Below are 17,698 nucleotides of genomic sequence, written 5' to 3'. Positions count from 1 at the left end.
GGCGGATCACGAGATCAGGAGATTGAGACAATCCTGGCTAACACGGTGAAACCCCGTCTCTACTAAAAATACAAAAATTAGCTGGGTGTGTTGGTGGGCGCCTGTAGTCCCAGCTACTTGGGAGGCTGAGAAAGGAGAATGGCGTGAACCAGGAGGCAGAGCTCGCAGTGAGCCGAGATTGCGCCACTGCACTCCAGCCTGGGGGACAGAGTGAGACTCCGTCTCAAAAAAAAAAAGAAAAGAAAAAGGCACATAATTCAGGCCGGGCACAGTGGCTCACACTTGTAATCCCAGCACTTTGGGAGGCTGAGGTGGGCAGATCACATGAGGTCAGGAGTTCAAGACCAGCCTGGCCAACATGGTGGAATCCCATCTCTACTAAAAATACAAAAATTAGCCGGGCATGGTGGTGCACACTTGTATTACCAGCTACTTGGGAGGCTGAGGCATGAGAATTGCTTGAACCCAGGAGGTGGAGGTTGCAATGAGCCGAGATCGTGCCACAGCACTCCTGCCTGGGTGACAGAGACTCTGTCTCAAAAAAAAAAAAAAGGCACGTAATAGAAAAACAGGCAAAGTATAGGTATTAGTAGTTTACTAGGGCTGCCATAACAAAACACCATAAACTGGGTAGTGTAAACAACAGAAATTAATTTTCTCATTCTTAGAGGCTGGCAGTCCAAGATCAAGGTGCCAGCACGGTTGCTTTCTCCTGAAGCCTCCCTCCCTGGCTTGTAGATGGCCAGCTTCTTGCAGTGTCTCACATGGCCTTTTGTCTTTGTGTACGCCTTGCTGCTGTCTCTTCCTCCTCTTATAAGGACACCAGTCATACTGGATTAGGGCCTACCCTTGTGACCTCTTTTAAGCTCAGTTACTGTTTTAAAGGCCCTGTTTGCAAATAAGAGTCATATTTTAAGGTACTAGGGGTTAGAGCTTCAGCATATGAATTTTTGGGGGCACACAATTGAGCCCATAACAGTATGCAACAAGAAGATCACAGAAAAAGAAACCTGTAAGACCATTAAATACATGAAAGGATGTACATTAAGAAGGTCACAGTAAAATACCATTTCATGCATATGAATTTGACATGTTTTGGAGAGATGTGTAGAGCAAAGGAACCCAGAGGCTACTGGTAGAAGCATTAATTGGTACACTTTGGAGAGTAATTTTGCAATATCTAGTAAAGTTGAAGATATGTATTTTCTATAATCCAGCAATTTCACTTCTAGGTGTATCCCCAGAGCCTAGCCAAAAGTTTTTACATTGGCATAGAAGGAAACATGTTCCCTGCAGTGCTGTTTTTAAGGGCAAAATTAGAAGCAACTTAAATAGCCAACAAAAAAGGAATAAAGTGTAATCTTTAGGAACTACATATATATGTATTTATGTGGCTAAGCCTCAGAAGCAAAATTTTGTGTGAAATAAAGACTTTTTTTTTTTTTTTTTTTGAGACGGAGTCTTGCACTGTCACCCACGCTGGAGTGCAGTGGCATGATCTTGGCTCACTGCAACCTCTGCCTCCCAGGTTCAAGTGGTTCTCCTGCCTGAGCCTCCTGAGTAGCTGGGATTACAGATGTGCACCACCACGCCCCACTAAGTTTTGTATTTTTAGTAGATACGGGGTTTCACCATGTTGACCAGGCTGGTCTCGAATTCCTGACTTCAGGTGATCCACCCACCTCAGCCTCCCAAAGTGCTAGGATTACAGGTGTAAACCACTGCGTCCAAGACTTTTATATGGCTATAGATAGAGTGAGATGCTATTTATGTAAAATATAAAAGCACATAAAACAATACTATATATTAATCACTCACCTGAAGTGTTGCAGGGTATTTTGGAGTTTGAGGGAAACAGTGACACTGGACATCTATCAGACCCCCACAATCTGTTAGCTGTAGTTTTCACTGTAAACCCATACTATAGTCCTTCCTATGATGTCTTATTTGTAAAGGTAGGTTTTTGGAGGTTGCTATAATAAAAAGCAAGTCCCATATGAAAATCATTGTGGAATAGGAAGTGAGAGTGGTGGTCTCCAATCTGATTCCATGGTTTGAGGAATCCATGCCTAAGCTCTAACCACTGTACGGTGCCTAACAGTGTACATCCAAGTAGTAAAGTGTGGTTGTTTAAGAATAAAATATTATATTTTTCTTTTAGTTTATGTGTATTTTCAAACAGCTAATAACTTAGGACAAATACTAGTTTGAACTTAATTATTTACTAAATGGAACTTAAGTATTCCTTTTGGTCCAGAGGTACTGTGAAAAAAAGTACTGAGACATTAAGGGTGTCACAAAATGAGGAAATCTGGGAACTTTATTCTTTGGGAAGATTATGTTGATTTTATTATTTAGGATACATAAATCAGTAGTAAAAGTAAAATGGGAATGGGAAGAATGAATACATATGGGCTTCAGTACACTGGTTATCTCTGGGGAGGAGGAAAGTTAGATAAAAGGGATCAATAATTTGTAACATTCTGTTTTCTTATTTGCTCCTGATTTTAAAAAACATTACATCTGCATAATTTGTCATATTGAAAAATAGTATAGCATAGCATTTAGAAGTAGTAGTCTAGAATCTCAGCAGCACTGCTTAGCAGCTCTGTGACTTTGGACAAGTGACTTTAACATCTCTTACACTTCAGTTTCCTTATCTGTAAAATAGGGATAATAACAGTACTGACATCATGGGATTTTTGTGAGATTAAGCAAGTTTATATGTGTTTTCTATTATACTATCCTTGTCCTTTTGAAACATTGTATAATTTAAAACATCTTAAAATTACAGTACAACAAAAGAATTTTGAAGATCTCTTGAAATTTATTGTAATTTTATTTGACCAGAATTACATATAACACACTTTTTCCTAGCAGTCATTTGGGGACTTCTTTCCCCCATGTAAAAAGTTTTGTTTTGTTTGCTAGCAAAAAACCATGCTAAAATTCACACAGTAAATAAGGTTGAAATAATATATAATTTTTAAGTGGCTACAGCAGTTTATTTGATAAATATAAATATAACTGTTACCATCCAAGTTCATGGTCTACTCGTTTTTATTTCCTTCTTTCTCTTTCTTATGAGATAACAACATTGAAAATTACTCAACGAATGCACTAATTCAGCCAGTTGACACCATCAGCATATCTTCGTTGAGACAATTTGAAACCGTTTGCAAATTTCACTGGGTAGAAGCATTTGATGATGAAATGACGGAGAAGCCAGAATTTCAAAGTCAAGTCTATAATTATGCAAAAGACAACAATATAAAGCAAGACTCATTTAAGGAAGAAAATCCAATGGAAACTAGTGTTTCTGCAAATACAGACCAACTTGGTCACGAGTATGTTAGACAGCCTCCTCCTAGAAGCCCGCCTCCAATCCACTGCAGTGGAGAGACGCTGAAATTTACAGAAAAGTCACTGGCCAAAAGTATTGCCAAGGAATCTGCCCTCAACCCTAGCCAACCTCCAAGCTTCTTATGTAAGGAAAGTGTACACAATAATATTGTAAAACCATTTGGTAAAGAGAATAGTTCTAACCTAGTTCATCTGAGAGTTAATTATAAAGCAGAGGAGGTACGATTGTGATGGTCAGTAAAGCCTGTGGAGTATTAAAGGATGCGTTTAAAAAATTGTATATATATATATATAATCTGAGACTTTTCCAAGTAGTGTTAAATCACCTAGTTAGCATGGGGGACTTTGCTTCTCTGGGGAAAATGCATTCTGAGATCTTAGCCAATTCAGAAATAAATTTTTCTAGTAAAATCAAGTCCATACTTGAGGATTAGCTCTACCAAATGGTAATTTCTCTAAGGATCAGGACTGTCTTACTCACCCTCTTATGCACCACAGCGTCTATATGGTTCCTTGAATATAATAAGCTTTTTTTACTATAATTTTTTTCACCACAAACAAGTTTATTAGAGAAGTAAAGAAACAAAAGAATGGCTACTGTGTAGACAGAGCAGTCTGAATATAATAAGCTTTTATATTTGTTGAATCAAAATGGCTGGAAGTAGCAAAGTTTACACTGATGGAAAGGTTAAGAAGAGGAAGGAGTGCAGAGGCACTAATTCATTTTTCAAGAAAAACAAGATTTCTCTGTCATATTGGAATTCTACTGACAAGCAAAACATACTATTTTTTCTACTAAAGTGAAAATATTAGTTTATCATTTGGTTTATTGATTCCGAGCACACATGTAGTATCCTAAGAGCACTGAAGATACCGACAGTATATATTCTGTGTACTTTCTGAACAAAAAAATTAAAAATACTAGGAAGTGGTATGGGAAAATAGATAAAATTCAAGAATAGTATAAGTAATACCTTTTCTCTTTGTTTGTTGTCTTGTTTTGTTTTTGATACGGAGTCTCACTCTGTTGCCCAGGCTGGAGTGCAGTGGCATGATCTTGGCTCACCGCAACCCCCGCTTCCTGGATTCAAGCGATTGTCCTGCTGCAGCCTCCTGAGTAGCTGGGATTATAAGCGTGTGCCACCACACCTGGCTAATTTTTTTTGTATTTTTAGTAGAGACGGGTTTTCACCATGTTGGCCAGGCTGGTCTTGAACTGCTGACTTCAAATGATCCACCCGCCTTGGCCTCCCAAAGTGCTGGGATTACAGGTGTGAGCTACCACACCTGGCCAATAATACCTTTCCAATGTGAGTTTGATGGGAAACACTATGACTATAATGTCTTATTTACAAGTATGAGCATTTTCATTTTTTTGAAAGTAGATGACAGCATTTAAAAGAACTTTATTTGTCCATGTTGATTTCTGGAAAACAACATTTTAAAAATCAGCTTAAATAGGGTTTCGCAAGATTGTTCTTTCCTCTTTTCATTGCATTTAGCCATTTTTCATTCAGTCAATAGATACTTTTAGGCATCTATTACATGGCAGGTCTGTACTACACATTAGGTGATGGTTAGAAAATAGACAAAAAGATGTAGTTCTTGTCCTCATGAAGACAACATCCTACTAGAGGAGGTAGTCATTAATCAATCACACAAATAAATGTGAACTTGCAACTATAATAAGATCAATAAGTTAGGTGAATAAAGTTACATATAAAGTATATGTAGAGCATGTTATATAAAGTTACTATTTATGCTATGATGCTATATCAAGTTACATATAAACTTGCAACTATGATAAGTGCTGCAAATGTAAGTAGGTTGGGCGTCTATGATAAGGACACTACCCTGATCAGGGAGTCTGGGGAAGGCATCCCTGAAGAAGTGATCATTGAGCTGAGCTCTAAAGGATGGGTAGGAGTTAATTAGGCAGCTATGGGTAGGAGAGCCTTCCATACAGAAGGAAGAACGTCTGCAAACCCTGTGGCCACAGGAAGCATGGTACCTACTAGGACCTGAAGGAAGCCCTGAGTCCAGGAAGATCAGAGTTGGAGGAAGGAGGAGGGGTATAGCAGATGAAGACAGAGAGGTGGTGTGGGTCAGATACTGCTTTAGTTCATTTCATCCTGCTGCAACTATATCACAGACTGGGCAATTTATAATGAATAACAATTTATCTGGCTCACAGTTCTGGAGGCTAGGTCCATGGTGCCAGCATCACTCGAGGGTCTCTGTGCTGTCATTTCATGGTGGGAGGTGGAGGGGCAAAAGAGGGTGAGATCGAGGGAGCAAGTGGAGGCCAAACTAACTTTTATTTTATTTATTTATTTATTTATTTATTTTGAGATGGAGTCTCACTCTGTCACCCAGGCTGCAGTGCAGTGGCACCATCTTGGCTCACTGCAACCTCCGCCTCCCAGGTTCAAGAGATTCTCCTGCTTCACCCTTCCCAGTAGCTGGGATTACAGGTGTGTGCCACCACGCCCAGCTAATTTTTTGTATTTTTAGTAGAGACGGGGTTTCACAGTGTTAGCCAGGATGGTCTCAATCTCCTGACATTGTGATCCACCTGCCTCAGCCTCCCAAAGTGCTGGGATTACAGGTGTGAGCCACCACTCCCAGCCCCCGAACTCACTTTTGTAACAAATCCACTTGTGATAACTAACACACTCCTGTGAAAACAACATTTAGTCATTTTTATTCACCTCTTACTAGGCCCCGTCTTCCAACACTGTTGCATTGGGGATTAAGCTTCCGGCACATTAACTTTAGGGGATGCATTTAAAGCATAGCAGATATCAAGAGCAAGATATCAGGGCCTTGTAGGTCTCAGTAATGATAGTTATCTTTATCCCAGAACAATGAAAAACCATTAAGATACAAGGTTCTGCAGAACGATGAGCTCAAAAAACAAAATACAGAAGTCCTTGTCTCTAAATTCCAGAGAATTATACAGCACACCACTACAGATACCTTTTACTGGGTTTTTATTTATTTATTTATTTTAGATACAAGGTGTCTTGCTCTGTTACTCAGATTGGAGAGCAGTGTGATCATGGCCCACAAGAAATCCTCCTGCCTCAGCTTCCCAAGGAGCTAAGACTACAGGCACATGCCACCACACCTGACTGATTTTTAAAATATTTTTTTGAAGAGATAGGGTATCACTATGTTACCCAAACTGGTCTCCAACTCCTGGTCTCAAGGAATCCTCTCACCTTAGGCTCCCAAAGTGTTGGGATTACAGGTATGAGCCACTGTGCCTGGCCTGGGTTTTGTTTTTGTTTTTTTTGTTTGTTTGTTTTTTGTTTTTTTGAGACAGAGTCTCGCTCTGTCGCCCAGGCTGGAGTGCAGTGGCGCGATCTCGCTTCACTGCAGCCTCCACCTCCAGGGTTCAAGGAATTCTCCTACCTCAGCCTCCCGAGTAGCTGGGACTACAGGTGCACACCGCCACACGCAGCTAATTTTTGTATTTTTAGTAGAGATGGGGTTTCACCATGTTGGCCAGGATGGTCTTGATCTCCTGACCTCCTGATCCACCCGCCTCAGCCTCCCGAAGTACTGGGATTACAAGCATGAGCCACTGCACCCGGCCCTGGGTTTTTAATGTCATATTCATTTCACCATTTCTTACCACAATTTACTGTCTTTTTTTATTTTTATTTGTTTATTTTATTATTATTATTTTTTGAGACAGAGTCTCGCTCTGTCGCCCAGGCTGGAGTGCAGTAGTGTGATCTCAGCTCACTGCAACTTCCACCTCCTGCGTTCAAGTGATTCTGCTGCCTCACTCAGCTTCCCAAGTAGCTGGGATTATAAGCATGTGCCACCATGCCTGGCTAATTTTTGTATTTTGGGCAGAGATGGGGTTTTATCATGTTGGCCAGGCCGGTCTCAAACTCCTGACCTCAGGTGATCCACCCACCTCAGTCTCCCAAGTGCTGGGATTACAGGCGTGAGCTACCTCGCCCGGTCTACTGTCTTTTTATAACCTCCTCGAAACCTGTATCGGCAGCATAAAGTCAATCATGAGGCATGTTCTTCTGCCATTCTAATGTTCCTGAGAGTCACAGAATAATGAGATAATGGTCTAAATGTGGAGTAAAAAATATTCAAAAGAGACCTTTCCCCCCTAAAAATCCAAACTTTTGGCCCAGTAATAACATGTAAAAAAAAAAAAGAGAGAACTTGCAGTCTGTAAGGTAATTGATACATTTATTTGTCTGAATTTATTTGAAGTCAAAGCATCTTATATGTGTGCAGAGAAGTTTGCATAATAGAAAATGGTAAGAGGATGAAAGTTTAATTTTCCTTTTGTCAAAGTAAATGGGATGTATATCTGTCATATACCTACCGCCTGTGCCCTGCTGTGCTGTTAGGTGCTGTACAAACATTTAGCAATTAATACATAGGTATTAACTTTTGTTAGTAGGCATTATTATTGGAAGTAGATACTATTGTTACTTTATAGCGGAGAAAGCCAAACAGGGGATCTACTAATAGAATTCAAGGCCAGCCCTATCTGACTTGAAAGCTCATTATCTTTCTACTCGTTCACACTTACTTTGTTTACTATAATTTACAGACTGCAGTTCCTTCAAAAGAAATACAGAATTCTGGGGAGATTCCTGAGATGTCCGTCAGTTACGAAAAGGAAGTCACAGCAGAGGGTGTGGAGAGGCCAGAAATTGTCTCAACTTGGTCTTCGGCAGGCATTTCCTGGAGGAGTGAAGCATGTCGGGAGAACTGTGAGATGCCTGACTGGGAGCAAAGTGCTGAAAGCTTACAACCTGTTCAAGAGGACATGGCTTTAAATGAAGTCTTGCAGAAATTAAAACATACTAACAGAAAGCAGGAAGTGCGAATCCAAGAACTCCAGTGTAGTAACCTGTATTTAGAGAAGAGGGTTAAAGAACTACAGATGAAGATTACCAAACAGCAAGTGTTCATTGATGTCATCAATAAGCTAAAGGAGAATGTTGAAGAATTAATTGAAGACAAATACAAAATAATCCTAGAGAAGAATGAAACTAAAAAGACATTGCAGAATTTGGAAGAGGTTTTAGCTAACACCCAAAAACATCTTCAGGAATCCAGGAATGACAAGGAAATGTTACAGCTTCAATTTAAGAAGATCAAGGCTAATTACGTACATTTACAGGAAAGGTACATGACTGAAATGCAACAAAAAAATAAATCTGTAAGTCAGTATTTAGAGATGGACAAAACCTTAAGCAAGAAAGAAGAGGTAGAGAGACAACAACAACTCAAAAAAGAACTGGAAAAGGCCACAGCTTCTGCTTTGGACTTGTTGAAACGGGAAAAAGAGGCCCAAGAACAAGAGTTCTTGTCTTTACAGGAGGAATTCCAGAAACTTGAAAAGGAAAACCTGGAAGAAAGACAGAAACTGAAATCTAGACTTGAGAAATTGCTCACTCAAGTTAGAAATTTGCAATTTATGTCTGAAAATGAAAGAACGAAGAATATAAAACTTCAGCAGCAAATCAACGAAGTAAAAAATGAGAATGCAAAACTTAAACAGCAGGTTGCAAGGAGTGAAGAGCAAAATTATGTCCCTAAATTTGAGACAGCTCAGTTAAAGGATCAATTAAAGGAAGTCTTGAAGTCAGATATTACCAAGGTATTGATACACATTCTAAATCTCTAATGCGGAATTTCAAGAGTTTCTAGTGGTCTGGTGATGCATATTTAGACGTGGCACTTATATTTGTTTGCAGAAAGAATTACTAAAGAAAGAAACAGATCTCGGCACTTTGGGAGGCTGAGGCAGGAGGATCTCTTGAGGCTAGGAGTTTGACACCAGCCTAGGCAACATAGTGAGACCCCATCTCTACAAAACATTTTTTAAAGCAGCCAATCTGTCATGCATGGTGGTGTGCGCCTATAGTCCTATCTGTTCGGGAGGCTGAGATGGGGGAATTACTTGAGCTCAGGAGTTTGAAGCTGCAGTGAGCTATGATTGTGCCAGTGCACTCCAGCTTGGGTGACAGAGCAAGATTCTGTCTCAAAAAAAGAAAAAAAGAAAAAAGAAAAACAGATATGGAAAGGAAAATACACCACAGGTTTGGAGAAGTTTCTTTTGGTTCATGAATATTCAAAGAACAGCTATTCCTGCCTTCTTGTGGTTCTTTTAGTAGAGGTGGCCATTAACCTGGGAATTTTGTGGGTACTCATTGCCAGTCATCAAAAGCATCTTCCAGCAGTTACTTTTTTTTTTTTTTTTGAGACAGTATTGCTCTGTCGCCCAGGCTGGAGTGCAGTGACACGATCTTGGCTCACTGCAACCTCTGCCTCCCAGGTTCAAGTGATTATCTTGCCTCAGCCTCCTGAGTAACTGGGATTACAGGCGTGCGCCACCATGCCCAGCTAATTTTGTATTTTTAGTAGAGATGGGGTTTCACCGTGTTGGCCAGGCTGGTCTCGAATTCATGACCTCAAGTGATCCACCTGCCTCAGCCTCCCAAAGTGCTGGAATTACAGGTGTGAGACACTGCGCCCAACCCCAGGGTTCCTTTGAGAAAAGATTTTCTAAGTTGTCTCTCAATCCTATTCAACAAAACAAAATAATACAATTGCATGTTTGGTTTACAAGGCAAAACAAACTTATATCATATACTAGTTTTATACATTTAAGAACAGCATCAGAACCATATCAATATGTTTGGAGAAGCTGTAATCTTTTATTATATGTAGTTCAAAAGGCTTTTTTGGCAGCGAAGAACCTGGAAACACATTCTGGAAGTGATAATTTTCACAAGATAGAGCACATCTATTTCAGTTGTGTAGGCGTGCCTTAAAGTATGTATAGTAAAATCTTATTAACTGATTACTTAGAAAGAAGGCTAATATGAACTAGAAAAATGTGTGTTTATTTTTTGTATTTGTTTTATTTATTTATCTATTAAGACAGAGTCTTGCTCTGTCGCCCAGGCTGGAGTGCAGTGGTGTGAACTCCTCTCACTGCAACCTCTGCCTCCCGGGTTCAAGCAATTCTCCTGCCTCAGCCTCCCAAGTAGCTGGGATTATATAGGCACACACCACCATGCCCAGCTAATTTTTTTGTATTTTTAGTAGAGACAGTGTTTCACCATGTTGGCCAGCCTGGTCTCAAACTCCCAATCTCAGGTGATCCACCCTCCTCGGCCTCCCAAAGTGCTGGGATTACAAGCATGAGCCACCGCACCTGGCTGTGTTTATATTTGTTTTAATAACTTGAACTGAGCTGATGTTACCTTAAGATGTCCTTAGTGGGCCCTCTTTTATGAATCTGTAATCATTTTAAGTATTCTTTACAAGTAAATGATTTTACTGTTTTTAAGGATTCTTAGGAAAATATTCTTTTCCTAAATTTAAAAAAAAAATCTAAGATCTAAGAAAAAAGGATTATCTAAGCCAGTGATTTTCAAACTTGAACATTCTTCAAAATTCCCTGAAACGCTTGTTAAAACACAGATTGCTGGCCCTACCCTAGAGTTTCTGATTCAGTAATTCTGGGGTGGGGCCTGAGAACGTGCATTTCTAGCAAGATCCCAGTTGTTGTTGATGCTGCTGGTCCTGGGACCACACTTTGAGAACCACTGACCTAAGCCACCTTAACTTGAGCTCCTAAGCAAATCATGATGAATTTTAAATTGGTAAGCTCTGACTGAATTAGTTTAATTGTACAGAAATTTAGCATAGTATATAATTTTCTTCAAGTTCCTTATTTTATTTTGATTAATCAATTTCTCTAACACTCTGAATTCATACTTACTCTGCTTATAGTTTTGCTTTTCATGAACTCTAGTTCTGTTTACTCCAAATATGGTCTGGGAGTATCTGTGAAGTCAAAAGTATTTTTATAGTAATATTAAGACATTATTGCCCTTTTTACTCTAATTTTTCACAAGTGTACAGTGGAGTTTTCCAGAAGCTACACGATGTGTGATGATGTAATTGCTCTCATGGCTGATGGAATCTGTGAAGCAAATATGAGAATCCAGCTATCTTCAATTAAGCCAGCATTAAAAATATTTGCAAAAAATGCAAAGCAGTGCCATTCTTTTCACAAATTTTTTGTTTCAAAAAATGTGGTAATTGTTTTTTTAAAAAATTGTTATTGGTTTGGCACAGTGGTTCACACTTGCAATCCGAGCACTTGGGAGGCTAAGGCAAGAACATTGCTTGAGCCCAGTAGTTCAAGACCAGCCTGGGCAACATGGTGAGACCCCCATCTCTACAAAAAATTTGAAAAATTAGCCGAGTGTGGTGGCATGCACCTGTGGTTTCAGCTACTGGGGAGACTGAGGTGGGAGGATTGTGTGAGCCTAGGCATTTGAGGCTGCAGTGAGCCGTGTTCACACTACTGCACTCCAGCCTGTGTGACAGTGAGACCCTGGCTCAAAAATAAATAAATAAATAGTTATTTATGCTTCTACATAATGGAGTTATTGCTACTTTAAAAGAATTAGTAAACAAATATTTTAAAATATTCTCAGTTTTAATTTCTGAAGGGATCCTAAGATGAAAAAGTTTGAGAACTATCGCCCAAGGTTTTTAAGAGTGCCATTTTATTCAGCATTTTACTTAAAAGATATTTCAGGTTCTTCATTATTTTGACAAATCTGAATTACATGCATGTAGGATACAAAAATGACACATTCTAATCTGCTCCCGGATTGCTCACCTTGTGAAGAAGAGAGGCTGAATCCTGCAGATATAAAAAGAGCTTCTCAGCTGGCCTCCAAAATGCACAGTCTTCTGGCTCTGCTGGTGGGACTTCTCACATGCCAGGTAATAAAACATATATATTAGATATTTTAGTAGGGGAGGAATAAATACTGGGGTTGGACTAAAAGAGAGGCAATAAAAGGAATTAAGTTGTGGAAGAAGAAAATGAAGAATTGAAGATAAAATACAGACCCCTAAGCCATCCATCCAACCCTTCTTCGCCCCATGTCTTCTTTCTGCTTATCTTTCTTGAACACCTAATGCTCACAAGCGTAGAGATAGATAAGATGTAATAAGATAAAAAGAACCCTTTATTAAGTACTTCCCATGTTTCAGCTATGCCCTCCCAGATCAGTAGTCTTGTGCTCTGGTCAGTCTGCGCCTAGTGATTAATGACTGTTCACATTAATGAGCTGTTTGCCCAATCTAAAATACCACGTTTGGTTAGGAGTCGGGGAAGGGCAGTGTAGAGTTGTGTACATTAGTAGAATGAAAAGTGAAGTTGCTGTCAGATGAGTTCAGATGCTGGCTTATCATTTCCTTGGCTGTGTAACTTGACCAAGTAACCTAACTTCCATTTCAGTTTCCTTATCTTTAAGATGGGGAAATGATGCTTCTGTCCTGGGAGCTTATAAGCACTGCATTTAATGAAAAAAACAATTAAGGGACATGCACGGCCAGGTGCGGTGGCTCACGCCTGTAATCCCAGCAATTTGGGAGGCCGAGGCGGGCAGATCACCTGAGGTCAGGAGTTCGAGACCAGCCTGGCCAACATAGTGAAACCCCATCTCTACTAAAAATACAAAAATTAGCTGGGCATGGTGGCCGGTGCCTATAATCCCATCTACTTGGGAGGCTGAGGCAGGAGAATAGCTTGAACCTGGGGGGAGAGGTTGCAGTGAGCAGAGATCGCGCCACTGCACTCCAGCCTAGGCGAAAGAGCAAAACTCTATCTCAAAAAAAAAAATAAATAAAATTAAAAAAAATGAAATCTTTCTGTACTAACCCTTTATTAGATGCCTTCTGATAAGTAATTGAGGAATGGAGTTCAATATGATTTTACCTCTTTTGATTTGCTTACTTATTGAAAGGAGATTTGTTTTTGTTTCATATGCATAGTTTTGGCCTCATTTTAGCTTTAGTAAAAACTTTTTCATCTAGCTTCTGAAACTCTTACCCTTAGGACATCATCAATTCTGATGCTGAACATTTCAAAGAGAGTGAGAAGGTCAGTGATATAATGCTGCAAAAACTGAAGAGCCTCCATCTTAAAAAGAAAACTTTAGATAAAGAGGTACTATATTTATTCTTCTTCTAAAAATTTTATTATTTTTAGTGAAAAATAGTTAAAAGGTAGTGAAGAAGTAACTCTTAAAGTTGGAATCATTTTAAAAATTATTTTGGGGGACCAGATTAGTTTTACTGTGCCCCTCACTAAAGAGATAAAATGTTCAACATTTGACTTGTTTTATTGTTTGTCTGTATGGGAAAATCTCATTCACCTACAAAAAATTTAGTATGATAAATTTTTTCATTTTTGCACGGCACTACTGATTCCTGAAGGGTTGTTTATTTTGACTTTCCTATAGTGATTTCAAACTTCATCCTTTGGAATAACAGAAACATTGAAAATAATTTTATTTCTCAGGTGGCTGAAGGGTGAGGGCAGAGGTTCTTGGATTGTCTTTAGTTACTCTTTTCTTTAATTTTTTTTTTTTTTTTTTTTTTTTTTTGGGACAGAGTCTTGCTCTGTTGCTCAGGCTGGAGTGCAGTGGCATGATCTTGGCTCACTGCAGCCTCCGCCTCCCAGGTTCAAGTGATTCTTCTGCCTCAGCCTCCCAAGTAGCTGGGATTACAGGCGTGTGCTGCCACGTCCAGCTAATTTTTTGTATTTTTAGTAGAGACGGGGCTTCACCATGTTGACCAGGCCGAATTTAATGAAATGCAGCCATTGAACTCCTGACCTCAGGTGATCCACCTGCCTTGGCCTCCTAAAGTGCTGGGATTACGGGCGTGAGCCACTGCACCCGGCCTCAAGTACTCTTTTCTAGGTGTGGTAGTATACAGATTGAAGGATAAAATGAAGAGAATTAAATAAGGAAGGTGATAACAGGATGTCAAATTGTACCATTTTGAATCTGAGAGGAATGCAGACATGACAATTTTATCTGGCTAAAGGAATCAAAACATATTCAAACCTGGAATCTTGGATCATAACAAATTCATTCTGTAACACTTATCTGAACTGACGTGTTGCGGGTATCCTGAAGAATCTCTCTGCCTGCTAGCCAGCCTGTAGAGGACAGGACCAAAGTATGAGCACAGTCATGCAGAGAAACGGCTGGCCTCTACTCCTCTAAACAGCCTTCAAAAATAAGCCCAACTGAGGTTGTTACAAAAATACAATTTCAGGCTGGGCACAGTTGCTTATGCCTGTAATCCCAGCATTTTGGGAGGCTGAGGAAGGCGGATGGCCTGAGCCCAGGAGTTTGAGACCAGCCTGGGAAACATGGGGAAACTCCATCTCTACAAAAAATACAAAAATTAGCCAGGCGTGGTGGCACACACCTGTGTCCCAGCTATTCCGGAGGCTGAAGTGCGAGGATCACCTGAGCCCAGAAAGGTCGAAGCTGTGGTGAGGCAAGTCTCAAAACACTGTCTCAAAACAAATAAACAATAACAGCAAAAAAAAAAAAAAATCCCCCAAATATTTCTTTCAGATATTTATGTTCTTTTGGTTAGTTTTTTCTGTGTAATTACTGAAGTATTGACAGGTGATATGATGGCTGCAGTTTGATTCAGTGAAGGGGGATGGAGGGAAGAGGGCAGTGATTGAGGATATAATGACATTGACCATTAGCTGTTAATTATTGAAGCTGAATGATAGTTACATGGGATTCATTAAAGTTTTTTCTATTTTAAATATTGGAAAATGTTTGCAATAAAGAATAAAAAATATTTTGCACACCACACTTCACTAATCAGTTTGAATTTTGGATATTAAGATTATTATTATACTGAAGGAATAAATAAGAAATGATTATAAATTACGCCCAGATTTGGCTAATTTTTTTCTTTAAGGAAAAATTGTAATAGCCTGACTGTAACAACAATCGTATGTTAGGATAACTCCTTGGAGAGCCCAAGACCACCCCCAGGTTTGATGATTAGCTGAAGGACTGTGAGTCGTCCTCACAGCTATGACTTACCACAGCAAAGGATACAATGCAAAATCAGCCGAGGGAAAGGCACAGGATCATCGTCTAGAGAAAGCAAAACTCAGGCTTCCAAGAGTCCTCATGGAGTCACACGGGATGCGTTTCATTCCCCCAGCAATGAGTTGCAACCACAGGCGTGGAAGTGTCATCTACCAGTGAGGCTTCTTAGAGACCCAGTGCCCCAGGTTTTTATCAGGAGCTGTTCACATAAGCACCCTCTGCCTAGTGCGTACCAAAATTCCAGACCCCTGGAAGGAAAGTAGATGCTCAGCTTTCTTTCCAGACCCCTGGAAGGAAAGTAGATGCCCATGCTTTGGGCAAGTAGGTTAAGCACCATAAGCCATTTACATAAGAGAATGGTGGAAAACTTCCTGCAGTCCAACTTTCCAAATGCCAGTCATGGGGCAGCCTTGCCAGCAGGCCTCTCTAAGCCTAGCAGTCTTGGACCTGCTGTGTGAATTCTTTTCCTCACAAGAGCTATAAAAACATATTTTTTGTATGCTTTTTGAAGACTGTTAGACTGCATGGTTTGATTTTTTTTTTTTTTTTTTTTTTTGAGACAGAGTCTTGCTCTGTCGCCCAGGCTGGAGTGCAATGGCGCCATCTCGGCTCACTGCAACCTCCGCCTCCCAGGTTCAAGCAATTCTCCTGCCTGAGTCTCCTGAGTGGCTGGGATTACAGGTGCCAGCCACCATGCCCGGATAATTTTGGTATTTTTAGGAGAGACAGGGTTTCACCATATTAATCAGGCTGGTCTTGAACTCCTGACCTGAGGTGATCCACCCGCCTCAGCATCCCAAAGTGCTGGGATTATAGGCATGAGCCACTACGCCCGGCCCGGTTTGATTATTTTATTATAAATATTAGAGCGTAGTTGTATTTTCTCTCTAAAATACAGAATGTTTTCCTTTTCTTAGCTACTGAAACATAAAGATAGAATCACAACCTTTAGAGAGTTAATTGCTAAGGAAAAAGCATTTCAAGATCATGCTATTAAGGTGAGCTTAATATTTACTATGTACTATCTTTAACATAAAAATATACAATTTCAGGTATTTATGTTCTTTTGGTAAATTTGTTGAAGTACTTCTAGTTCTAAGTTCTGCACTTTTATTATTCCAGCCACTGATAATCTCTTTGATTTTTAAACTAATAAAGTATTTATTGTCAGGTATTCCAAGGAGTATGAAATGATTGAAAGTGAGAACAAATATATTTAATCTCAGGTCATAGACTGTGATTCAGATGAAGCCAAGAGTATCAGAGATGTACCTACCCTTCTGGGAGCCAAACTGGATAAGTACCACAGTCTAAATGAGGAGCTTGATTTCTTGGTAAGAAATACCTTTTTTTACCTTGCTATTATTTTTATACACAACATTATTTTACTAGCAAGTTTAAGAAGTTATCATCCTTCAAAAAACTGGCTTATAAAAAGGGTCACACACTGGCATCATGGCATTATTATTTACCCACAATAATATAGAATCGAAGTTTGCATTTTGGGGTTTTGAAATTTTAAATATTGTCCTACCTCGTTTCTGTTAAGATTAATCAAATTTGTTTCCTTCCAAATGCAGAAATTTAAAAAGTGCTGTTTTTTCACAGTAGATGAAGTACACTAATACTGTTGCATATGCTGCAGTAATAGCTGTGTACAACAGCCATGGTTAAGGTATGCTTCAGGCAATAACACTCATAATGTACTTTAGATGGTATTGTAAAGATAAAGGCAGATAAAATAGGAAAAATATGTTAGAAGAAAATGAAAATGTGATCTTAGAATCTAGATACTTATAGAGCAATTTAGGAATTCAGTTGGATCTCACTAAAATGAAAATGACTAATTAACATAATGAATTTTTATAGGAGTTAATTAGCTAAGTCTACCATCATATTTTTTAAGTGATTAAAAAGCAGCATTCTATGCTAAATTCATTACATACAATTCACCTTTAATAGAAAAGTGTCTAATAACGTGAAGGTTCAAAGCTTTCCTCTTTTGTAATTTTTTTTTTTCATAAGAAGTAATTATTGACCAGGCGCGGTGGCTCATGCCTGTAATCCAAGCACTTTGGGAGGCTGAGGCGGGTGGATCATGAGATCTGGAGTTCAAGACCACCCTGGCCAAGATGGTGAAACCCCGTCTCTACTAAAAATACAAAAAATTAGCCGGGCGCGGTGGCAGGCACCTGTAATCCCAGCTACTCGGGAGGCTGAGGCAGGAGAATCGCTTGAACTCAGAGGGCGGAGGTTGCAGTGAGCTGAGATCACGCTACTACACTCCAGCCTGAGTGACAGAGTAAGACTCTGTCTCAAAAACAAACAAACAAACAAACAAAAAACCAGTAATTATTATTGACTTCCCAGAAAAGATTAAA

At 39.5% G+C, this 17,698-nt stretch overlaps 1 protein-coding gene across 1 annotated transcript in view; it reads left to right on the top strand.

The window, feature by feature from the left end:
• Positions 1 to 17,698, top strand: part of CAGE1 (cancer antigen 1) — a 62,949-nt gene that overhangs the window by 7,408 nt on the left and 37,843 nt on the right. The window contains exons 4-9 of the mRNA XM_019029338.4: positions 3,089 to 3,498; positions 7,955 to 9,010; positions 12,013 to 12,162; positions 13,283 to 13,393; positions 16,235 to 16,315; positions 16,544 to 16,651. Coding sequence (XP_018884883.3) covers positions 3,089 to 3,498; positions 7,955 to 9,010; positions 12,013 to 12,162; positions 13,283 to 13,393; positions 16,235 to 16,315; positions 16,544 to 16,651 — 1,916 coding nt within the window. The remainder of the gene's footprint in view (positions 1 to 3,088; positions 3,499 to 7,954; positions 9,011 to 12,012; positions 12,163 to 13,282; positions 13,394 to 16,234; positions 16,316 to 16,543; positions 16,652 to 17,698) is intronic.

This window comes from Gorilla gorilla, chromosome 5 (assembly GCF_029281585.2).
Source record: "Gorilla gorilla gorilla isolate KB3781 chromosome 5, NHGRI_mGorGor1-v2.1_pri, whole genome shotgun sequence".
In the NCBI taxonomy this organism is placed as follows: Eukaryota; Metazoa; Chordata; class Mammalia; order Primates; family Hominidae; genus Gorilla; species Gorilla gorilla.
The sequence above is the reverse complement of the archived record's forward strand: the minus strand, read 5'-3'. Positions and strand labels throughout refer to the sequence as shown.